This window comes from Scyliorhinus canicula, chromosome 12, assembly GCF_902713615.1.
Source record: "Scyliorhinus canicula chromosome 12, sScyCan1.1, whole genome shotgun sequence".
NCBI classification, from domain to species: Eukaryota; Metazoa; Chordata; class Chondrichthyes; order Carcharhiniformes; family Scyliorhinidae; genus Scyliorhinus; species Scyliorhinus canicula.
In genome coordinates, this window is record NC_052157.1 from 11,886,395 (window position 1) to 11,912,114 (window position 25,720).

A 25,720-nucleotide genomic window follows, 5' to 3' on the forward strand; every position below is an offset into this window, starting at 1 on the left:
ATAGCTTCTCTGACATCGGACATTTGGCAGAAAGCAAGCGTCCGCACACCTCAACAGAGGTTACCTTTGACGCGACGCTCTGAGGAAATCTGTCCCCTTGTAGTTGTGCTGATGAAAGACGTAATCACGGTTTAACATTTTCCACTGCCCTTTCCCCTCAGGTTCTGCCACTGTCTACGCAGCTTACATCATGCCGGACAAATGGATCAACACCGCCTTCCACAAGTGGTTTGTACCTGTCGCTGTCTTCAACACCGTCGTTTGTACTGGTCTGTCGTGCTATTCCAGGTAAGGGGGGTTACCTGAGCATCACACCATGTTTGTAGCTGCTTATGGTACAAGATGAGGAAGCCACTTCAATGTTTAGTTCACTAGACATGCCTCACGCTGCTTACTGATATAATGCTAACAGCATTAGCTTACAGGTATTGATTGACTGAATCAAAGTTGTCAGAACCTAAAAGAATTTTATGATAGTTGCTTTCAAAATCTCATGGTAACGCTAACTACATTGCAACTCTGACTCTATTCATGTAGGGACCCTCATGACTCTCTGATCATATTTACACTGTGACCCAAATTACACTGTGTCCCGAGTTGTATGAAATCTCCAGGGCTGGATTCGTCGTTTCAGGAACTATGTCCCCTCGCCATCGTGAAAACTGTGGCCTTTTACTCCAGAACAACTGCTGTCAAAAGGCCACAGGTTCACAGCCTTGCAGGGGGCTAGCAGGCAGCTGTCGTGGAGCTGGCACCATCAGCTGCCAATACGGCCCCCTGCACTTCCAGGTCAGAGGCCGCACATGTGCACAACGCAGCCTCCAACGGCCATGCCGTACTCCATGGCGGACTCAGACCGTGGAGCTGGACCGCGGAAATAGTGCCCGGACCGTCCGCACAATAACGGCACAGTCCCATATGAGCCCCCCCCCCCCCAACCTCCAATCGGCTCGCCCCTGACCATGACGAGTTTCCCGAACGGCTGGGACTATGTTAGATCCACGCCGTCGGGACTTTGGCCAGTCGGGGGCGGAGAATAGCGGGGCGGGCCTCATGTAATGGCCGCAGGTAGAGGGTAATCGGCGTGGCGCACCTCCCAAATACACCGCTTTTCGGGGGGGTCGGAGAATCACTGCACTGGCGTCGGTCCCGATTTCATGCGGGAAACTATGGGGGCTGGATTCTCCGCACCCCAACGCGGATATCGAGTTCGGCGATGAGGCGGAGAATCCAGCCTCCATAGTTTGACCCTGATCACACTGGCCCTAATTATACAAGTTGGATTGCTGGTGGGGTTTTCCCAATCTCCCGCAGTAACAGTGGCAGAATGCCTGGTCGAGTGGTGTACACAACAGGTCCCTCGTAGCAGACTGGTCAAGAAAGTAAGGGCCCATGGGATCCAAGGCAAAATGGCACATTGCATCCAAAATTGGCTGAGAGGCAGGAAGCAGAGCCGGATGGTAGAGGGATGCTTCTGTAGCTGGAAGTCTGGTTCCAATGGAGTTCTGCAGGGCTCGGTACTGCGGCCCTTGTTATCTGTGGTGTACATCACGATGATATACATAAACCAAGTTTGTACATAATGTTATGCACGACCTCCGACCACTAGATGGCAGTGTAAATCCACCCGTGACCCAGTAGTCTGGGAGTTGGGAGTAGGTCGTGCTGGAGGAGAGACGTATTTTGCAGTAATTAATTAGTGACGGTAGTTTATTATTTTATTTATCCCAGTTATCTTATCACGCAGTTGTTTCATAATAAATTATTTAAACTAGATGTTTTGTAGTTCATCATTCACTTCAGCCAGTCTACATAACATGACATACATTAATGATTTTCCCTTAAATGTAGGGGATATGATTAAGAAGGTCACAGATGACCCGAAAATTGGTAGTGTGGTAAATAATGAGGAGGATAGCCGTAGACTGGAGGAGGATATCAATAGACTGATCAAGTGGGCAGAGCAGTGGCAAATAGAATTCAACCCAGAAAAATGTGAGGTTGAGCACTTGGGAAGGGCCAACAGGATTACACTATGAATGGTAGGACCCTGGAAAATACTGAAAATCATAGGGACCTTGGAGTGCATTTCCACAGATCCTTGAAAGTGGCAGGGTAGGAGAATAAGGTGGTTAAGAAGACATATGGCATACTTGCCTTTATAAGCCAAGGCATAGAGTACGAGAGCAGATAGGTTGTTCTGGAACTGGAAAATGCTGGTTACACCACAACTGGAGTACTGCGTGCAGTTCTAGTCACCACATTATAGGAAGGATTTGATTGCACTGGGAGAGGGTGCAGAGTAGATTTACCAAGAGGCTCCCTGGACTGGAGGGCCTGAGCTATGAGGAAAGATTGAATAGGCTGGGGGGCTGTTTTCCTTGAAGCAACAAAGGTCAAGAGGGGACCTGATAGAGGTGCATAAGATTATAAGTGGAATAGATAGAGTTGATAGGAAAGTATTTTTTCCATTTGTAGAGGGGTCAATAACCTGGGGCCATAGATTTAAGGGAAGAGGTAGAAGACTAAGAGGGGAGTCAAAGAGAAACATTTTCACCTGGAGCGTGGTGGGAGTCTGGAACTCACGGCCTGAAAGAGAGGTTCAATCAGAAACGCTCGTAACATTTAACAAGTATTTAGATGTTCACTTGTGTTACCGTAACCTCCAGGGCTAAGGACCAAGCGCTGGAAAATGGGATGAGTGTAGTCAGATCTTTGTTGACCGGCGTGGACACGATGGGCCGAATGGCTTCCATCTGTGCTGCAAACGTCTATGATCCATGAGAGTCCTTGGGAAAGTTCCAGGTGACAGTGACCCTCTGCTCGCTGGTCTTTGCCTTATTTGTTTCGCTGATTTGATGGTGAATGGTCACACCGAGGTTATACCAATAGTCCAGAGATCTGATTGATAAACTGGAGATCCGAGTTCAAACCTCCCCTGTGACAAGTGGGGAAATTAAAATTCAATTGAATAATTAATAATCGGGAACAAACGGCTAGTGTCAGTAAAGGTGACTGTTTAAACGCAGTAAAAAACCTATCCGGGTTCAACAATGTCCTCTCCGGGAGGAACAACTTCCGTACTTACCTGGTCTGTGATTATAAGTGACTCAGACCCAGGCGAGTATGGCTGACCCCTAACTGACCTCTGCAATGCCCGAGCACGCCGCTCAGCTGTATTCAAAAAGGTGGCTCGCCACCTTCTCAAGGGCGTAAAGTGATGGACAATAAATGCCCGATCGCTTTGCTGGTAATGGCCATGTCTGATGAATAAATTAAAAATAAAGATGATGGCAGAAAATGTTACCTCGTTACCGTTGCTGACTAAAATGAGAATGTAACTCCCTGGCTTCAGGAGCCTCTTCCTCTTTTTTATTTTCTCTCCCGTTTATTTGCTGATGGCACTGGATCTGGTTGGGGTAGCGTTCCACAAGTCCGGACAACCCTGTCGATACCTCATCTGTCTTTCCTGGCGAGCTCCTATACTAGTTGAATACAGGGGCTGGTTTAGCACACTGTGCTAAATCGCTGGCTTTTAAAGCCGACCAAGGCAGGCCAGCAGCACGGTTCGATTCCCGTACCAGCCTCTCCGAACAGGCGCCGGAATGTGGAGACTAGGGGCTTTTCACAGTAACTTCATTGAAGCCTACTCGTGACAGTAAGCAAATGAAAGACTTGCACTTATATAGCGCGTTTCACAATCGTCTCAAAGCATTTTGTAGCCAACGACGGACTTTCTGAAGTGTTACTGTTATATTATAGGAAATGCGGCAGCCAATTTGCACACAGCGACATCCCACAAACAGCAATGTGATAATGGTCACGTCATAGACATAGACATAGGACATAGAACAGTACAGGCCCTTCAGCCCACGATGTTGTGCCGACCATTTATCCCAATCTAAGGTCAACCTAACCTACACCTGTTTTTTCCATGATGTTGAGTGGGGGTCGGTTAGCTCAGTTAGTTAGACGGCTGGTTCGTGTTGCGGAGCGACGCCAACAGCGCGGGTTCAATTCCCGCACTGGCTGAGGTTATTCACAAAGGCCCCGCCTTTTCATCCTTGCCCCTCGCCAGTGGTGTGGTGACCGTCAGGTTAAATTACCACCAGTCAGCTCTCTCTCAAAAGGGGAGAACAGCCTATGATCCTCGGGGACTATGGTGGCTTTCATTTAATAGCCGTTCCGCAGTACTGATTGTTGGGCTTAAGCCCTGGAGTGGGATTTGAACTTCGCGGTTCTGAGGTGAATATGTTACCAATTGATCTATTTGACACTCTACCAGGATTGCCCTGGAGTTGTCAGGTTGAAGTTGGTGGATTGGGTGCCAATCAAGCGGGCTGCTTTGGCCTGATAGTGATGAGCTTCTTGAGTGTTCCAGATGCATCCATCCAGGCAGGTTGAGAGTATTCCATTACACTCTTGACTTGCACCTTGTAGATGGTGGACAGGCTTTGGGGAGTCAGGAGATGAGTAACTCTCTGCAGATTTCCCAAACTCTGACCTCCTTAATGTGTTAGAATCCTGGACAAGAATTCGACTATTTGTAAAACAGTGGGGGAAGGTTACCGCAACCTCAGGAGTGATAACACCGACCAATAGGTATCTTTTATGTCAAAACAAACTTTAATTTAAACACAGAATTAACCACATTAACAACAGAGAAATAGCTGTACAATTAACAGTTACAGCAATTCTTCAGTAAAAGAAGAAACATTTACTTCCTTCCTAAACCTGCCACTACATTCCAATTAAGCTGGCCAATACAGTACAAATACCACTCAAAGAATTAAGTTAACAACCCGGTGTTTTTACTTCCTTTCCTCTGTTCAGGATCTTTGGAAAGAGAACCTTTCAGGACCAAAATCAAAACACCTCTGTTCAGATTCAAATCCAAGAAGTAGCTACCTTTTGCAGACAGACCTGGCTTCTCCCTTTATTTACATCATCTGTGCCCAAAGAGTAATGATGTGGAGATGCCGGCGTTGGACTGGGGTGAGCACAGTAAGAAGTCTTACAACACCAGGTTAAAGTCCAACAGGTTTGTTTCAAACACGAGCTTTCGGAGCACGGCTCCTTCTTCAGGTGAATGGAAAGGCTTGTTCCAGAAATGTTTATATAGACACAGTCAGAGATGCCCCGGAATGCGAGCACCTGCAGGCAATCAAATCATCAAAGATGCAGAGAGAGAGGTAACTCCAGGTTAAAGAGGTGTGAATTGTCCCAAGCCAGTTCAGTCGGTAGGCCTCTGCAAGTCCAGGCTTGTTGGTGGGGGCCGAATGTAATGCGACATGAATCCCAGATCCCGGTTGAGTCCGCATTCATGCGTGCGGAACTTAGCTATAAGTTTTTGCTCAGCAATTTTGCGTTGTCGCGTCTCCTGAAGGCCTCCTTGTAGAATGCTGACCCGGAGATCAGAGGCTGAATGTCCTTGACTGCTGAAGTGTTCCCCAACTGGAAGGGAACAGTCCTGCCTGTTGATAGTCGCACGATGCCCGTTTATTCGTTGTCGCAGTGTCTGCATGGTCTCGCCAATGTACCACGCTTCGGGACATCCTTTCCTGCAGCGTATGAGGTAGACTACATTGGTCGAGTCGCACGAGTATGCGCCGCGTACCTGGTGGGTGGTGTTTCCACGTGTAATGGTGGTGTCCATGTCGATGATCTGGCATGTCTTGCAGAGATTACCCTGGCAGGGTTTTGTGGTGTTGTGGTTGCTGTTCTGAAGGCTGGGTAATTTGCTGCAAACAATGGTTTGTTTGAGGTTGCGCGGTTGTTTGAAGGCCAGTAGTGGGGGTGTGGGGATGACCTTGGCAAGATGTCCATCCTCGCTGATGATGTGTTGGAGGCTGCGAAGAAGATGTCGTAGTTTCTCCGCCCCAGGAAAGTACTGGACGACGAAGGGTACTCTGTCAGTGGTGTCCCGTGTTTGTCTTCTGAGGAGGTCGGTGCGGTTTTTTGCTGTGGCGCGGTGGAACTGTCGATCAATGAGTCGAGCGCCATATCCCGTTCGTACGAGGGCATCTTTCAGCATCTGTAGGTGTCTGTTGCGCTCCTCCTTGTCTGAGCAGATCCTGTGTATACGGAGGGCTTGTCCATAGGGGATGGCTTCTTTAATGTGTTTCGGTAAAGAGTAAGGCATTCTTCCATCTCCTCCCACAAGATGTCCCATGACCTGTTTAGCTAAGACCAAACACAACACCCCTCATAAATTATCTTTTTCACAATAACTTCATTGCAGTGTTGATGTAAGCCTACTTGTGACACTAATAAAAATTATTATTATTAATATTACACCCCAGTTGTCCTTTAAACGTAAACAATATTCCATTAGGTAGCAAGCTGTAAACAAGTCAATGGTTCTCGAACACTTCACCTGAAAAAAATTGATAATTACTTGACTTCTACGACCCCTTAATCACAGCTTTAGCAGACATACTTGCCATGATTCAGCAGACAGAAGCTAAGGTCTGCTGTCAGCCATGTTTAATGGGCTGATTTTTGCCGGCTGCAGTGCCAATAAAATCCTACTATCCAACGGCACTTTGCTGGTCTTTTTGGCTCTGGGGATGTTTATCTGCATGGGCGCCGCTTGGAGGGTTTTCCTGCAGGAAAGGCTGCTCGCAGATTGGGGAGTAATTTTGTCTGGCAGCCCCGACCATTCCCCACCCCTCTGTCAGCGTCCCCCCCCCCCCCCCCGGGTTTTATTGACCTCCCCCTCACCCCGAAACCTAGGGAGGCCTCAGGAACTCCCACGCACCCCCCTCTGAGTGGCAAGGTTCCCCCGGATGACCCCTGGCAGTGCCAACCTGTCACCTTGCACCTAGGCACTGCCACCTGGGCACCTTGGCCATGCCAGGCTTGCAACGAGTTCTGAGAATAGCGCCCACTGTCTGCATGCATCTTAACCCAGGTTTTAGTAACATTATTGCAATAAAATAAAAAGCCTGACAATTCCTGACATTCATCACACAAGTCACACTCACTCCAATGCTGCTTTGACTTCAAGGGCAGTCTCGCTGAACCTCAACTCTTTTGTCCATATTTGGAACAAATTATTTTATTATTATTCTACCCTGTGCCTCACTTCAACATTGCGGAAATGTACAGCACAGAACAGACCATTCGGCCCATGTCGGCAATGCTATTGTCAATGCTTCTGACCCGGCTACTCCGACTTCACCTAACCCCATCAGAATTCACTTCTATTCCTTTCTCCCTCATGAGGGTTCCTCTTCAATATAGCAGATCAGATGATTGCCGTATAGTCATTAGAGCATTGTAACCTTCTCACAGGCTGAACATTTACAGCTGCAACACAGCCGTTACACTGATTTCTTTTTTAATTTAACATTCCGTTAGAGTATATTGTGAAAGGAAGGGAAATAAGCCAGATGGCTGGGCTGAGCCTGATTACGAAGCTGTAATTCAATCTCTGGCTTCAGTTGATTTCCATAAACTGTTTCACTTTGTGGTTATGGTGTAATTAGAAAGCCAAGACTAAATTCCTTATTGTACACTCACACCCACCCATTACACTGGACCTCTCTCTCTCTCTGTCCCACTCATTCTCATACCCTTTCACTTACCCTCTCACACACCCTCTCACTCTCTTACGCACCCACTCTCTCACACACACCCTCTCTCACTTTCCCTCACACTCTCTCTTGCTTACTCTCTCTTTCTATCTCTCTCACTCGATGTTTCTCTCACTCAATCATTCGCTCACAATCCTTCTCTCCCGCTATCTCAATGTGTTGCTCTTGCTCTCTCTCGCACTCTTGCTCTCTCTCTCTTTCAATCTCCCTCTCTCACCTTCTCCCTCCCTCTCTCTCTCTCTCACACACCCTCTATCAATCTCTCACATACCCTCACTCTGTCACACATCCACTCTCACTCAATCGCTCAATTTCTCTCCCATTCTCTCGCTCACACTCGCTTTCTCTATCACTGTCTCTCTCTGTCTCTCTCTGTCTCTCTTTCACTGACTCTCTCTCACTCTCACTTGCTCATCACTCTCTTACTTTCTCTCTTACTCTCTCACTCACTCACTCCCAATATCTCGCTCTCACTCTTGCACTCTCATTCTCACTTGCACTCTCATTCTCACTTGCACTCTCATTCTCACTTGCACTCTCATTCTCACTTGCACTCTCATTCTCACTTGCACTCTCATTCTCACTTGCACTCTCATTCTCTCTTTCACACACTCTCATTTTCTCCCTCTCTCACTCTTTCTTTCTCTCTCTCTCTCTTTCTTTCAATCTTTCTCTCACCCTCTCTTTCTTCTACCTCTCTTTCTCTCACACACCCTCACTCACGTTCTCTCTCACTCACACCCTCTCTTGCTCTCTTTCTCTCTCGCTGACTCATTCACTCACTCTCTCATTCACAGTCACACTTGCACTCACTCTCTTACTTACTGTATCCCTCCTTCTCAATCTTTGCTTCTCTCTCTCTCACTCTGACTCGTTCTTGCTCTCTCAGGCTCTCTCTGCCTCTCTCTCTATCACACTCTCTGATACTGGGCGAAATTCTCTGACCCCACGCAAGGTCGGAGAATCGCCCGAGGCTGCCGGGAATCCCGCTCCCGCCATGTCCAGAAGTCGGCGTGCCGCCAATCCCGCCGCCCGCCTCGGAGAATGGCTGGGGCCGGCGGGATGCAACGGTTTTATGTGCTGCCGTTATTCTCCGGCCCGGATGGGCCGAAGTCCCGCTGACGTGGCCACGGGTCACGTCGGCGTTAATCAAAGTAGGTATTTAACGGCGTCAACCAGTGCTAATGGTTGACGCCGTTCAGCGTGGAGGTGGGTGACAGGCCGGGGAGAGAGAGAGAACTGACTAACTGCGAGTGCCGGTGGGTTGGGGCATTGGGAAGAGAGATAGAACTGACAAAGAGAGAGGGAACTGACAAAGAGAGAGAGAACTGACAAAGAGAGACAGAACTGACAAACTGCGAGTGCCGGTGGGTTGGGGCGTTGGGAAGAGAGATAGAACTGACAAAGAGAGAGGGAACTGACAAAGAGAGAGAGAACTGACAAACTGCGAGTGCCGGGGGGGGGGGGGGGGGGGGGGGGGGGCGTTGATGAAGTCGCCCGACGTCAACTGACGCGCCACTTCCGCAACGGGTGGGTGAAACTGACGTGAATAGCGTAACACCGCTGCTGGCCCATTCGGGCCCGGAGAATACGCGATGTTTAGCGGGGCCCGACGCCGGAGTCGTCAGCGCCGTTTTTGCCCGCCGGTCCCGGGCATTGCGACGGACATCGGAGAATTTCGCCCACTCTCCCTCAATCTCTCTCACTCTCTCTGTCTCTCAATCTCTCTTTCCATCGCTCAATCCCTCTCTCTCCCTCAATCTTCCTCTCAATCTAGATCTCTCTCTCTCTCTCTCTCTCTCTCTCATTCTCTCACTCTCTTTCTGCCTCTCCCTCTCTGGTCCCCGGGGAAACGTACCCTGGGTTACCCAGCAAGGCAACCACGAAGGTGTCCTGTTGGTCAGGTTTGGAACCCCCCATTAGACAGGTAACCATGGAAATTTCAGTACAGAAGCAGACCACTCGGCACAACAGGTGCACGCTGATGTTTAAGCTTCACTCCAACCTCTTCTGACCCTACATTATTCAAACCCGTTTGCCTCTCCTCCTATGCCTTTCGCCCTCCTCTACTAATCTAGCTGCCCATTTAACTGCATCTAACCTATTCACTTCAACCTCTCCCTCTGGTAGTGAGTTCCACAGTCTCACCAGAGTCTGGGTAAAGAAGTTTCACCTGCATTTCTTGTTGGATTCATTAGTCACTGCCTTTGACCTTCTCCGCAAGTGGAAACATTCTGGATTGTGTTTTTAGGCTGTCATTGCATGGATAAAACTGGAAAGGATATATTTTGTGCTTAACCCCAATTGTTCCCACTAGTTGGCATTGCATCTTCTCGCGATTTACACCATTTCTGACCTGCTTCCGGACTAAGCCACCTCTTGTTCACTCCAATGAACGTCCTATTTCTGTAACCTCCTCCAACCCTCCCGAGATATCTATGCTCCAATTATCAATATTCCTCCTCTAATTCTGTCCTCCTGGACATCCCTGGATTTATTTGCTTCATTATTGACCAACATGCATTCAGCTGCCATATCCCTAAGATCTGGAATTTTCTTGCAAAAGTTCTTGACCTCTATTTCTCCTATCTCATTGACCAAGTTTTTGGTGATCTGTCCTAATCTCCTTACGTGACTCAGTTTGATATTGGTTCTGTAAAATATGCCGTGGGACGTTTTACTATGTTAAAGGCACCATATAAACGCAGGTTACTATTGCGGCCACGTTCACTTTATAAGAATACATTGAAAGTCAAGGTAATGTTAGCGTTGTGCTGTGATGGTAATGCAGCATAAATAATTCTCATGATTCATTGTTCCCAAGCTGTTCCTCTGGGATCTTCATGTTGTGGTGTAGGACAGGGGGAGCGAACGCAATCAGGAGCCGTACCCAAAACTGAAACCTGTTCAAACATGAACCCAACAAACACATGGCCTGCATCCAAAAAAATGAACCCAGCATAAAAACAAAGAGCACACACATATGATCCCTATGCAAACGCAAACCATCCACACATGTGAATGAGCCCTTAACCCTAACTCCAACCTCCACCCAAACAAACATCAACGAACCATGAACAGCAACAAAACATGACCCCCAGCGAAGAACACCAAAACGTGAAACACACTCAAACAGCAACCCAGTCAAAGATAGCCATATCCAAAGATTTTTTTTTCACATAACTTTAGTGCACCCAATTCATTTTTTTCCAATTAAGAGGCAATTTAGCGTGGCCAATCCACCTAGTCTGCACATCTTTGGGTTGTGGGGGCGAAACCCACGCAAGCGCGGGGAGAATGTGCAAACCCCACACAGACAGTGACCCAGAGCAGGAATCGAACCTGGGACCTCGGCGCCGTGAGGCAGCAGTGCGAACCACTGCGCCACCGTGCTGCCCGCCATATCCAAAGATAGCCATACCCAAAGATATCCATACCCAAAGATAGCCATACCCAAAGATAGCCATACCCAAAGATAGCCGTACCCAAAGATAGCCACACCCAAAGATAGCCACACCCAAAGATAGCCACACCCAAAGATAGCCACACACAAAGATAGCCGTACCCAAAGATAACCGTATCCAAAGAAAACCATACCCAAAGATTTTTTTTTCTTTTTTTTTAAATTTTAGATTACCCAATTATTTTTTCCAATTAAGGGGCAATTTAGCGTGGCCAATCCACCTACTCTGCACATTTTTGGGTTGTGGGGGCGAAACCCACGCAGACACGGGGAGAATGTGCAAACTCCACACAGACAGTGACCCAGAGCCGGGATCGAACCTGGGACCTCAGCGCCGTGAGGCGGTTGTGCTAACCACTAGGCCACAACCATACCCAAAGATAACCATTCCAAAGGTAGCCATACCCAACGGTAACTGTACCCAAAAATAATCCATACCAAACATGAATCTACCAAACATGAAATCTGCCAAATATTCCAACTCAAACATGGACGTACCAAAGATGAACCTTATCTAAGATTAACCAGACCCAAATTGAACTGTGCATGTGATGAAACAGCAAGTTCAGCAGAGTATCTGTGTTATGCGTTGTCCTTGTTTACCCATCAAGCCCAAAATGCGGTATTCTTTAAAAGGTCTTTCCTCTTCAATTATTAGTCACGAAAACTCTGGTTTACCAATTACATTTTTAACCATGATGAAATTGGAGAAAAACTAAGTGATCCCAAACTTGCTGACAGATTTGTCATCCTGATTTCTGCACCCTAAGGGCCAGGGGTTCTCAGCTTTTCCTGGCGTGTTGCCTGAAATGATTCTGTGGCGTCACCATAATCACATTTGCAGCTTTATGTGGCCCTTACCCTGCGTGCAGCACTGCTGCCGGCAACACTTTCAGGGTTATTACCGTCGTTTGTTTTTTGTTTTTGTAATTAGCTGAAGAGTGTTGTGTCAAGAGATGTTGTGAAGAAAGTCAGCTGGATGTTTCCACTCTGCTGGCTGCCCGGTGATCGCTGGGTGGAAACCGCATGTGTGTGGATGTCAGGATGCGATGGCTTGTGCAGTTGAACATGCCACGAGTGCAGCGCAAACTGCTGGTGCCCGGAGGTGTGACTGGCTTCAGAGGGAAGCAGGGGTGAAAAATGAGAGCAATTGAGTACCACACCACAACCTGACTCCCAGAGAGAACCCATCATCAAAGCTCCAACCCCAAATGCTGTTGCCGAGGAAATAGTAATTGGGCTTTTTTTTTCTGTGATTAATATCTTTCTTGTGACCATTAACATCCTTCAGCATCTCACCTTAAATGTCCTAATATGATTTCGCATTGTATTTACAACACAGGACAGACCATTCAACTATGTCGTTGTTAACGCTGAACTCGAGCTTCCTGTCAACTTACTTCATCTCACCCTGCCACATGTCCTTTCTTCTATTCTACTCAGTGTCTGGCTAAATTCCCCGTACATGCATCTGTTCAGCTCAATCAATCCAACTGCTAACAAGTTCCACATTCTATCCACTAAGGGCTATCAAGAAATGGCAACATCTACTGGCTGATTATGGTACTAAACTCTGTACAACTTTAAAGCAGCAGAAACTGGAAATACATTTCTGAGAAGAGACAGGATGAGGTTATCATAGATCATAGAATTTACAATGCAGAAGGAGGTCATTCGGCCTATCGAGTCTACACCGGCTCCTGGAAAGAGCACCCTACTCAAGGTCAACATCTCCACCCTAGCCCCATAACCCAGTAACCCCACCCAACACTAAGGGCAATTTTGGACACTAAGGGCAATTTATCATGGCCAATCCACCTAACCTGCACATCTTTGGACTGTGGGAGGAAACCGGAGCACCCGGAGGAAACCCACGCAGACACGGGGAGGATGTGCTGACCCCGCACAGACAGTGACCCAAGCCGGAATCGAACCTGGGACCCTGGAGCTGTGAAGCAATTGTGCTATCCACAATGCTACCGTGCTGCCCTTAACAGACGTGATTCTCCCAAAAGGGAACAAAGTCCCGTCGCAAGCACATTTAACCGTGTGTTTCCCGCGCTCGCAGTCTGGAGAAACACGTGGCTATTCAATGCGACTCGTGTTGAATAAGGAGCCTGAACAGGAAACGCGGGGCCGAGGCCACACGAAGCCCCATTTTTTACAATGGGGATCTCCGCTCGCACGGAATTCTCCGTTGTAGCGAGAGATTGGGACGACATCTTTAAATATGGTCCCGATCTCCAATGCCCCCGAAATAATCTCCGACTGCCCCTACAGCCCAAATGCCCCCCTCCCCCCCAACACCCACACCAGGCAACCCTGGCCCGATCGCGCACACGCAAAAAATGCCAGCTTGGCACCTGGGAAGTGGAAGGGTGCCCAGGTTGCACCAGAAATGCCAGGGGACCACCCTGTCCAAAGGGGTGTGGGCCTCCAATCCCCTGGGAGACCCCCACAAGTGCCGTTCCATCTGGTTCCCGTCTGTGGGGAGCAGTGCCGAACGATGCTTGCCCAAGGTCTTCGAGGCAAAAGGGATGAATCCCAAAACCTCAGGTCGCGAATCAGCACATTAGAGTGAGGCTAACTGCTTCGCCCTAAAATGCAGATTTGATAAAAAGTGATCCATTGCACTATTGGCATTTTTCAACAGAAATCGTTAGAATCATAGAATTTACAGTGCAGAAGGAGGCCATTCAGCCCATTGAGTCTGCACCGGCTCTGTGAAAGAGCACCCTACCCAAGCCACACCTCCACCCTATCCCCATAACCCAGTAACCCGACCCAACACTAAGGGCAGTTTTGGACACTAAGGGCAATTTAGCATGACCAATCCACCTAACCTGCACATCTTTGGACTGTGGGAGGAATCTCGAGCACCCGGAGGAAACGCACGCAGACACAGAGAGAACGTGCAGACTCCGCACAGTGAACCAAGCCGGGAATCGAACCTGGGACCTTGGAGCTGTGAAGCAATTGTGCTAACCACCATGCTACACCCACGGTACAAATTGTTAGAATCGAGTTGAAGTACTTTAGAGTAGTACCTCACACTGAGCTTTATATATTTTTTAAATTCCTTCCAATTCAAAGCCACTTCACATCTGAGGGAAGTTTTTTATTCCCATTGATAAATCACTATTGCTGCATTAATGTCACAATGTGACTGCTCTAAAAATACCCAACCATGGAGGAAAAGAATCACATTTTGTCAGCTTTGATCATTCGGCTTGTGAAGGTTTCTTTAATCTATTTTTTCACTGAAGTTGAAACCTGCTTGTGATTTTGTCAAGAAGATAAGAGGGTGGATTTTCACCAACCCGTTGCTGCTGTCTCAATGCGTTGTGCAAAGGATAGAACCTCACATTTTGTGAGGATCTTTGGACGTTGGTTGAGGGATAGGTACCGGCCTGGGGCACTGTGGTTAACTCCCCTGCTCTTCTTCAAATAGCTTCATGGGATCTTTACATTCACCTGAGAGGGCAGATGTGATAGTGCGGGACCGTTAGAGAAATACAGCACAGAACAGGCCCTTCGGCCCACGATGTTGCGCCGAACTTTTGTCCTAGGTTAATCAAAGAATTTTGGACAATTTTTCATGGCCAATCCACCCAACCTGCACATCTTTGGACTGTGGGAGGAAACCGGAGTACCCGGAGGAAACCCACGCAGTCACGGGGAGGATGTGCAGACTCCACGCAGACAGTGACCCAAGTCGAAATCGAACTTGGGACCCTGGAGCTGTGAAGCAGTTGTGCTATCCACAATGCTACCGTGCTGCCCTTAAGAAGTTAACCTACACTCCATTATTCTACCCTAATCCATGTACCTATCCAATTACCTCACCGTTACCTCAGTACTGCCCTGAAATGCCAGCGTGGGCGACGTGCTCAAGTGGGATTTGAACCAGCAACTTCTAACTCAAGTCAGAGGGCTACCCCTGATACTTTGTTGCCATTGTGTGTGAGGAACAAGTGAAGGAAGGTTTGCCAAATGTCTCTTCACGTAGATCTGGTTTGCATGACAGTGCCGGGGCTTTGAGGTGTTCTCTCCCCACCGTAACACTTGTGTTGTGTGAATAAACATGCTGCTGCTTCCAATTGCTTCCTTACTAATCCTTACTAAACCTGCCATTTCCTTCCCTGCTCTGGTAACCTCGCCACAGGCTTGGCCTGCCTTTCATCCATTATAACTTCAACATCATGGAAAGGTAAATGAGAAAAGAGCGAAAAGCCAATAGGGTTGAAATGATGATCAGCACTCCTCTTGTATGGTTGTTTAATGTGCCTGTTCCCAGCTTGCCTTGTGCTATTTTAACGCTGTGTTAAACAGGTTAACCCCTGCATTGAAATGGCACAGACAGCGTCATGGGATGCATGTTCCGATGTGAAAATGGCAATGCTTAATTTTAATTTTGTGCCCTATCCTGCTTGGCTATTTCGTTCTTCCATTCGCTCTTCTGCAGTTTGAGGTGATTTTTCTTTTCTGCACTAGCGTCTCTTCACAATAGTAATGACGATTGGCAGCGAAACATCTCGGGTGGGTGTTCATTTGGATTCCACCCCACTCCCGATCCTCCCTCAAGATATGCTCGGCATAGTGCGGAGGCCCAAACCACACTCCCACTTCAGCTCTTGAAACCCCAGAGACGGGAAGGAACTTAGTTTGATTCTTGATCTTCTGATCTCAGCCAGGGCTTTGATAAGGTTTATTGACCTCACTGTCTCTGACTGTGATTTCTGCCACCCAGCCTGTGGGACCCCAACTGAAGACTGGATTAGCCTCTTCCTCCATTGTTGAACAGCCTTCACATACCCCCGTTGACTAGACCCACATATATCAGTTGGCCCAAGGGTAGAATTCCTGAAGGCTACATGAACCAGTGAGCTGTAGATCGATGAGATGTCAACACCACCAAGAGTGAGGGGAAGGGGGCGTGGTGGCCGTGAGAGGGAATAATAATTACACACTAGAACCACAGAAAGGTTATGGTGCAGAGCGAGGGCATCGTGTCTGAGATAAAAGAACCCAGCCGTTCATTTTAATCCCACTTTTCAGCACCTGGTGCTTTTCCTTGCAGGTCCCAGCACGACAGACACAGATCCAGCTACATTTTCAATGAGTCGAACATTTCAGCCTCAACCCCCCAGCTTAGGCCGTGAATTCCAGGTGCCCACCACTCTCTGGGTGAAAAGGTCCCCTTTCACCCTTCAACCAATCACCTGGTAGTTGGCCCCTCAGCTCAGGGGAAACATGCCTTCCTGTCTACCCTGCCCCTTGTAACCATCCGCTTCACGCTGCCCACCTACCATCAGGCGGGCAACCTCGGAGGCCCACCTCAAGATATCCCCGCCTGTTTTGAGAGAGAAACATCTGTGCTTTCAATATTGTCGTGGGAACCTTTAGTGAGTGTCAGATGTAACGAGTTCGGGGCTTTGGTAAAGTTGCTCAGTCATGTTTGCTTTGCATGAATTTGGCTGCTTAATCTTTGGGAACTAGACCAATTGCATGTCGAATGAAGATGCAGAAATGATGCTCCTGGGTTGCTGTTCGTGTTGATTGTGATTGAAAACCTCATTTCCTTTATTTAGAATTCAAACATTTTGTTCCTTCAATGTGCAACGTAGTGTGACGTGATGCTGAACCACATGGGACGAAGAGACCCCAGCTTCGAATCCAGACTCTGATCTCCACTGGAGATGATAATAGGATTGTGCAGTTGAGGGAGGGGGCGAGGGAGAGGGAGGGGGAGGGGGGTGGGAGGGAGGGGGGGGGTTTGGATGAGGAAGATCAAAAACATTCAGAATTTCCACTCCCCATCGATGCCTTGTGTTCTTGGGGGGGGGGGGGGGGGGGGGGGGGGGTGGAATCTGGCTTGGCCTGGCTGTTTCCCATGGTGGATCAGCCCATTGATATTCACCGCCCAAGTTCACATACAGAAAGTGACCATTTGGACAAGACATGTACCCAAGCTGGGACCTCCTCAGTGAGCATGTACAGCGCAATTGGAATTGAACTTGGGCCAAAGCGGCACTAAAATGTGGGACGGGAATGAACTGCACTGTTCAACTGCAATTCCTAGTATTTATTCACCTGGGAAAAGACGGAACGATATTTGTGCAAACTTCCTTAAACATTGCTCTTGTTTCAGATCTCCAGAACTGGAACACCCAAACCTGAGTAAAATGGTGCGGATTGTGGCCTTTGCTTACCCATATCTCTTCGATAACATCCCACTATTTTATAGGGTAAGTCTGCGAGCAAGTGGAACCAATATGATAAAAGGAACATTCGGCAGTGAGCTGTGTCTCTCATCTCCATTGCTTCCTCCAGTAGCCTTCCTGGAGCTCTGGAAGTGTTCAAAGACCTTGAGTACATAGAACATAGAACAGTACAGCACAGAACAGGCCCTTCGGCCCTCAATGTTGTGCCGAGCCATGATCACCCTACTCAAACCCACGTATCCACCCTATACCCGTAACCCAACAACCCCCCCCTTAACCTTACTTTTATTAGGACACTACGGGCAATTTAGCATGGCCAATCCACCTAACCCGCACATCTTTGGACTGTGGGAGGAAACCGGAGCACCCGGAGGAAACCCACGCACACAGGGGGAGGACGTGCAGACTCCACACAGACAGTGACCCAGCCGGGAATCGAACCTGGGACCCTGGAGCTGTGAAGCATTTATGCTAACCACCATGCTACCCTGCTGCCCCTAATAGTAGTAGTAGTAGTTTGAATGTTTAAGAGATGATGTTATTGATTCCTGGTAGCTTGCCCAGTTAAAGCATTGGGTAGCTGAGCAAGAAGATGAGGACCAACCCTATGTTGAGTTGATTTATCTCAGATAGGTTAGTTTTAGGGGCTGGGTTAGCACAGGGCTTAATAGCTGGCTTTTAAAGCAGACCAAGGCAGGCCAGCAGCGCGGGTTCAATTCCCGTACCAGCCTCCCCGAACAGGCGGCGGAATGTGGCGACGAGGGGCTTTTCACAGTAACTTCATTTGAAGCCCACTTGTGACAATAAGCGATTTTCATTTCATTTCATTTCATTTTTCATTTCATTCATTTTTAGGAACATTGAAAATAATCTCACTGCACCTGAGTTTTGGCAAAGTCAGCCAGGGTTCCCCTGATAGTTATCCGGCATGTCCTTTCGACCTGCCTCTTCAGGCCACCATGAGGGATTAATTGGCTAACACTTGGGCTGAGAAGGTCACATGCTCCAGAATCCACGTTGAGTAAAAGTATAAAAAAAGGTCTAGTCACCTTTCTTGGTGGCCTTGTGCAGTCTTGTAAGGAGTGCCAGTGCGACCTTTTTTTGTTTTAGTCTTTCAAGGGATGTGAACATCATTGGCAAAGCCAGCATTTGTTGCTCTTCCCTTATTGCCCTTGCGAAGGTGGTGATGAGCCGCCACCTTGAACCGCTGCAGTCCATCCGGTGCAGGTACACCTACAGTGCTGTTAGGAAGAGAGACCTAGGTTCTGGTGCAAATGTCATACAGTTTATGACAGGTTTTGGGTGGGGACCTACAACAGGTGTGTATATTTGAGGCAAGCACCCTGCACATGTGAAAGCTGCTATCTTCCAATTCGGCAGCAGACACACGTCTTGAGGACATTTGGAGTGAGACAGAGCATCCTGAATTTGGTTGCTTCCCCCTTGCTAATTTCTCACCCAAAAACTAGACTTGCCCCCCCTCCCCTATTTCTCCCTCTCACATCCTACGTTCGCACATAGAGTTCTGATAGTGCAGAAGGAGGCCATTCAGCCCATTGAGTCTGCACCAACCCTCTGAAAGAGCTCACTGCCTAGACCCACCCCTTCCCCCGCCCTACCCCTGTAACCCCACCTAACCTGCACATGCCTGGACACTAAAGGGCAATTTAGCCTGGCCCATCCAGCTAATCTGCACATCTTTGGACTATGGGGGTGAAACCGGAGCAGCCAGAGGAAACCCATGCATACACGGGGAGAAAGTGCAAACTCCACACAGACAGTGACCCAAAGCCGGAGTTGAAACCAGGTTGTGATGCCGTGATGCAGCAGTGCTAACCACTGCACCATCGTGCCACTCAACTGTTGAGCACACTGTCTATTCCTTTTTCCCTCATGTCTCTATCTAGCTTTCCCCTAAGTGCAAGGTCAACTGGGGATGGGCTTAACGTTGACCTAGCCACTGACCCCCACATCCCGTAAATGTTTTTTAAAATAATCTTTATTGTCACAAGTAGGCTTACATTAACACTGCAATGAAGTTACTGTAAAAAGCTCCTAGTCGCCACATTCCTGCACCTGTTCGGGTACACTGAGGGAGAATTCAGAATGTCCAATTCACCGATCAGCACGTCTTTCGGCACTTGTGGGAGGAAACCGGAGCCCCCGGAGGACGCAGACACAGGGAGAACGTGCAGACTCCGCACAGACCCAAGCCAGGAATCGAACCTGGGACCCTGGCGCTGTGAAGCAACCGCGCTACTGTGTCGCCCAACTCTAGGCTATTTACCTCAGCCACTCTGTGCAATAAAGAGTTTCTCATTCACCCGTTGAGAACCTCGGCTCCCCTCAATGTAGCAGCTTTTACACCAAGTTCTGTATTTTTTTGTGGCGATTTCCAAGTTGGCTTTCTCAGTTTCATTGTAAGGAGGAAATAGCAACTACTTTATAAATAGCAGCCAGATTCACCGTCAGCTTTGTATAGATGCAAAGCCTTGGAACCTTTCCAAAATCAGAAAGCGCTTTCTCCATCAATCAGAAAATCTTCAAAACTATGTGAAAAGGCTGGTTTTCAACAAACACAAAATCTCAGCTCACTCACCACTTTATTTTCAGGACCAATAATTTACCGCAATGAGTTTTTTAGTGCATTTAAATGTTCAAATGTGTCCACATAATACACCAAATCTCATTTCACTTTATTGCCATCTGAAAGTTTCTACCAGGTGCTATCGTTAATCATAGTGTTGGAATGTTTTAGAATACAAGGTCGATTACAAATATAGATGGGAAACTGTTAAATCGCAATGTATGAAGTTGAAATGGATTGTGCAATGGGAACCTGCAGCTCAATCCTTTGAAATTTTAGATTGTTTTCGACAAATGAATTGCAGTGTGCCTGAATCAGTGACTGTTTTATTTTTCTTCTCTGTGCAGTTGTTCCTTTGTTCGGGGGAAGGTTGTGCGCACAATGAAACCATCCCCATCCACTACAGGCATGTGGCACTTGCCTTCCTAACTTGCTTCTTGTTTGCCACCCACTTACCAGAGCGCCTGGCCCCAGGCAGGTTTGACTATATCGGTAAGGAATTGAGACAGGTTCGAATCTCTGTGCTATGAGTTCAACGCCATCCTTAACTTAGCGATGCTTTAAGCTGCTCACTCATCCCTGTGCCAGCAACCCCAGGGACCCGATGCCATCCCTCAGTCTGTCTAAAACCAAGGGCAGGATGGGAGTAAGGAACAGGGGGTTTAAATGATGCTTGAAGTCTGGTATTGGCAATGAAAACCTTAATGACCTCAGTGAGAAACGGCTCTGCATCGTAACGTTGTTCAGAAACATGACCCTTGCAATTAAGTTCACAGTTTATAAATTTCTGGATTCATTTGCTAGCTGATTTAAAACCGGGGTATATGCCAACCTTATGCCAAGGAAGGCTGGTGGAACCTATCATAGAACATAGAATTTACAGTGCAGAAGGAGGCTATTCAGCCCATCGAGTCTGCACCAGCCCTTGGAAAGTGCACCCCACTTAAGCCCCAGACCTCCACCTTATCCCTGTAACCCCACCTAACCTTTTTGGACACTAAGGGCAATTTAGCATGGCCAATCTAACCTAACCTGAACATCTTTGGACTGTGGGAGAAACCGGAGCCACAGGAGGAAACCCACGCAGACACGGGGAGAGCCTGCAGACTCCGCACAGGGACTCAAGCCGGGAATTGAACCTGGGACCTTGGCGCTGTGAAGCAACAGTGCTATCCACTGTGCTACCCCATGACTATGGGAAGGCCACCCATTCGGTGATGCAAGAGTGCAGCTCTTCAATTTTCCCCCCTCCCTCTCTCCCACATCTGGAGACCATTTGTAGATGTCCACTAACAGCTGTATTCTGTCACAATACGGCATGGTACACTGGAGTAGCAGTTCTCATGCCACTACACCAAATTGTCTGGTGCCTCCGGTGAATTGGATGACTTGCCATGGTAAATCGCCAGTGGGTTTTTCATTCATTGACATTGGAAGTTAGACTGCGAGCAATGTATTTCTGATATTTTCTGCCAAGCTTCGACACACCCCTTCGAGGCAACTGAGTTTGGGGCAGCGTTACTTATCACTGCTTCTCCATTCTCTCCGCTGAGATAAACAAAACCCAAGGGATGCAGAAACGTGCCGCACTATAAACGATGCACCCACATGGAATGGCTGATCGGACTACCACACCAAGGAACCTTCCCAATGGCGTTCCCTCATTTTCTCTTTCCGAAGCGTAAGAGAGGCGGAAGAAACAAAACTTGGTCCCCTTTCCCCGTTAGCTGTAGGTGGGAGGCAGAGAGACTCAGGAATGAGCCCCGCCCCTTGAGGATCCAGGAAGGAGCATGTGACCTGCAAGCTGGTCCATGTGTTCATGTGAGCACCGTTGGTTTAAGGGGAAATGGGCAAGAAAGCCCAAACAAAAACATTTCAATCCAATTGTGTAAAGCTATCCTGGAACCTCACACACAAAAATATATATTTTTATTACTTTTTCCGCAAAAAACCAACGGGTAGCATTGGATCTTTCACTTTCGTTTATTTTACTCTCCCTCTCTTTATTTTGCCCGTCTCTCATTCCGCCTTTCTTCCAGCCATTCCCTCGTTGTGACGTCTGACCCCCTGACTGGTACTCGCTCTCTGACACATCATCCAAAATGGCCATTCTCCTCATCTGAAGCCAGGGAAGTGAGTGAGTGGCTGTTGGGCATCATTCAGCAAAAGGAACAACCCCTATTGGGCCCCCTCCTCCAATCCCCACCAGGGCACCGAGAACAACCTTCAAAAAAGAAGGGAGACTTGCACTTGTTAAGCACCTTTCATAACATAAGGTTAACCCAAAGCACTCAAATACCAATGAGGAGCTTTTCAACTGGAATCACAGTTGGAACATAGGGGCAGCACGGTAGCATTGTGGATAGCACAATCGCTTCACAGCTCCAGGGCCCCAGGTTCGATTCCGGCTTGGGTGACTGTCTGTGTGGAGTCTGCACATCCTCCCCGTGTCTGCGTGGGTTTCCTCCGGGTGCTCCGGTTTCCTCCCACAGTCCAAAGATGTGCAGGTCAGGTGGATTGGCCATGATAAATTGCCCTTAGTGCCCAAAATTGCCCTTAGTGTTGGGTGGGGTTACTGGGTTATGGGGATAGGGTGGAGGTGTTGACCTTGGGTAGGGTTCTCTTTCCAAGAGCCGGTGCAGACTCGATGGGCCGAATGGCCTCCTTCTGCACCGTAAATTCTATGTAAACATAACGCAGTACCAATTTGCGCACAGCAAGCTCGAACAAATCGAAATGTGAAAATGTCAGTCAATGGATAAGCCCCCCATTGTTGTGTTTTTGAAACATGCTCATTGTCTTGCCTGGGCCTAAGGGTGAGTAGAGTAACCAGCAGAGAGGCCTGACATCTGCTCTTTGTCTCAGTTTGGTAAGAAGTCTTACAACACCAGGTTAAAGTCCAACATGTTTGTTTCAAGCACTAGCTTTCGGAGCACTGCTCCTTCCTCGGATGAATGCTTTGAAACAAACCTGTTGGACTTTAACCTGGTGTTGTAAGACTTCTTACTGTGTTCACCCCAGTCCAACGCCGGCATCTCCACACCAAGTCTCAGTTTGGGAGAGGGTGCAACATTGGCATCTGCTCCACGGGTCTCTATCATTGCTGCTCTATATGCCGAATGCTAATGGCCCAGCGAAGTGCCTCAGTGAATGACCTTGCATCTTGGGTCTCTTTCTGCAGAACAATGCTGAACGTCCACACAGTCCTTCATAGCAGAATTGAGTTTAGAATCCCTCCATGCAGAGAATTGTGAGCCTCTCCTCCATTATATTCTGAACAGTTTCATCAGCGTCCCATAATGTCCAGGAGTCTCACAGCTCCAATAGAGCGCTTCCTATGTTGAAATGAATTGCAGGAAGAATGTGTTTCCATGGCAACTGTGTCATTAGTCGCAAAGAGGTGATTTTCCCTCCCTTTGTAGGGGGAAAGCTAAAAGATTGTGAGAAATTAAGATCCGAAATGCACTGTTTACAAAGTCCTTTCATTGAGGAGACTGTTGTAACATGCTTTTGAGTCTGTTGTCTAATATTTGCATGCTTTATAACGATTGTCTTTCTGAATGTATTTCTTTTAGGTCATAGCCACCAGCTGTTCCACATCTGTGCAATCATCGGCACTCATTTTCAGATGGAAGCCATAATTATGGACATGTCAATACGCCACTCTTGGCTCACACTACACGTGCCATTGCCCGCTTTCATGGGCACCATTGGTGCACTTGGAATTGCCCTTATGTTGAACCTCCTCATCATTGCACTATTCTCCCTGGCTCTGTACTGGACACCAAAGTTGCCTGACCTGAAATACGAATACAAGAAGTTCAAAATGGATTAGCATGACGCACCTCACCTTGAACCAGCGAAGGAGTACAAGTGGTTGGAATAACACTGTGACATGGGAAGAAATGAAGTACATTCCTGTTTCAAATGGATACATCTCCCAAACAATAGGCAGGGCCTATTAATTGGTGTTTGGTAATCTTTCGATATGCTTGCGTCCGGGGCTGTGGATATTTATATTGCAGCGCGATTTTTATTTAAGGTGGTTATAAAATTGCCCTTGGGGCAGGTGGAAGGTCGGTTCAGCTGCTGTGGCCTGCGTTTCATCTCTGATACTCGGGGAAGCACCTCCTTCTGTTAAAGGTGGGTTAAGGCTTCCTCGATCAGAGTCAGGAGTAGAAGATCCGGTTGTCCCTTTTCTCTGGAGCAGGTTTGATGTGCCGTATTCTGAGTGGCCTGCTTTTGAGATGTTGGGGGATGAGGAACCAAAATGTTTTGAGGTAGCGCCCCCTAACGTAACAAAAAGGTCAAACGGCACTCCGGCAAAGTTTGATGTCAAGCCACATGAGGTGATGATAGGACAGGCTACCAAAACGTTGGTCGAAGGTTTGATAAGAGTACCTTAGAGGAGGAGAGAGAAACTGAGAGGCGGAAACATTTGGGCAGGAATTTCAATGCTCAAGACCACATTAACTGTGGGGAAGGCTGCCAATAATGGATTTTCATTGCGAGAGGCAAGAATTGGAGGCACGCAGGGGTCTCGTGGGACTGGAGGAGTCTGCAGATTTGGGGAGGTAATGGGGGGGGGGTCGAGGCCATGGAAGAATCTGAAGACATTTTTGAATTTAATTTTATAACTTCACTTTGCATCTAACCCTGAAGGTTAATGTCTAAATGTGGCTTCTTGAAAATTGGTTCAAGTTCTTGTTTCCCTTCTTGGAATGGCTAGAAACAGATCTTTTTTTGAAGTGACAGAAAGGTACTCTTATTTGCTTCCCAGCATCCTCAAAAACAGTGGGAGATTTATTTTGATTGGCGTTGGTAGCTAAACCCATCACATTCAGGGAAATTAGGTTCAGTTAATTGACTGCATTTTCTGAGAACAGTGACCAAAGGAATGTTCCCCTCTCACCTTTCAAAATGTATAATTGGATATTGCAACTTCAGTGCAAAGTACGTTGACCTCAGCAAAATAGCTTCCAGGAATTTTGCAGCCCAAGGTTCGAGCCTTGATCAGTACATTGGGCTTATGTCCTCTGGAGTTTACAAGTATGAGAGGCAATCTCATTAAAAGCGAGGGGTTTGGTAGGGTGAATGTTGAGAGATTGTTTCCGCTGGTCGGGGAATCTACACCCGGGGGGTATCGGGAGAAGGGGCCGATCATTTAGGACTGAGATGAGTAGCAACTACTTCACTCAAAGGTTGTGACTCTTAGGAATTCTCTACCTCAGAAGGTGTGAATGTTCCATCCTTGAATATATTTAAGACTGGGATAGACAGATTTGTTTGGTCTCAGGGAATTAATGGATATGGGGAGCGGGCAATGGAGTTGAACCCATGATCAGATGTGACTGTACAGAATGGCGACGCAGACTCCATGGACTGTGTGGTCTACTCCTATCTCTTATGTTCTTGTTCAGATATGCTGTACGTCCCATATGAGCATCACAGTTTAGCAAACCTTTAGATGGGATGTTTGGTAGATTTACTCGAATGGCACCAGGGTTGAGGGATAGGCATTATTTCAGAAACTGTGATGGATTTCCTTGGAGACGTTTAAGGGGAACCGGCATACCGGGGACGGGATTCTCCGACCCCCCCCCCCCCCCCGGCTGGGTCGGAGAATCTCCAGGGGGCGGCCTGAATCCTGCTCCGACGCCGACCGTCGTATTCTCCAGTGCCGGTTTTCAGGCAGGGACTGGGATCACGTCGCGCCAATCGGGGGCCGTTGGCAGCGGCCACCCCGGCAATTCTCCGAACCCCGATGGGCGGAGCAGCCGTCGGTTTCTGGCCACTCCCACCGGCGTGGATTTGACATGGTCCCACAAGGCGGGACCTGGCAGGTAAG

At 48.0% G+C, this 25,720-nt stretch overlaps 1 protein-coding gene across 2 annotated transcripts in view; it reads left to right on the forward strand.

Moving 5' to 3' along the window:
• Positions 1 to 23,951, forward strand: part of LOC119974488 (membrane progestin receptor gamma-B-like) — a 130,027-nt gene extending 106,076 nt beyond the window's left edge. The window contains exons 6-10 of one of the 2 annotated variants that reach the window (XM_038813418.1): positions 162 to 288; positions 15,227 to 15,271; positions 17,213 to 17,309; positions 20,220 to 20,364; positions 23,448 to 23,951. In XM_038813418.1, coding sequence (XP_038669346.1) covers positions 162 to 288; positions 15,227 to 15,271; positions 17,213 to 17,309; positions 20,220 to 20,364; positions 23,448 to 23,707 — 674 coding nt within the window. In that variant the 3' untranslated portion in view covers positions 23,708 to 23,951. The remainder of the gene's footprint in view (positions 1 to 161; positions 289 to 15,226; positions 15,272 to 17,212; positions 17,310 to 20,219; positions 20,365 to 23,447) is intronic. The other variant, XM_038813419.1, reaches the window with a different exon arrangement.
• The last annotated feature ends 1,769 nt before the right edge of the window (positions 23,952 to 25,720 follow it).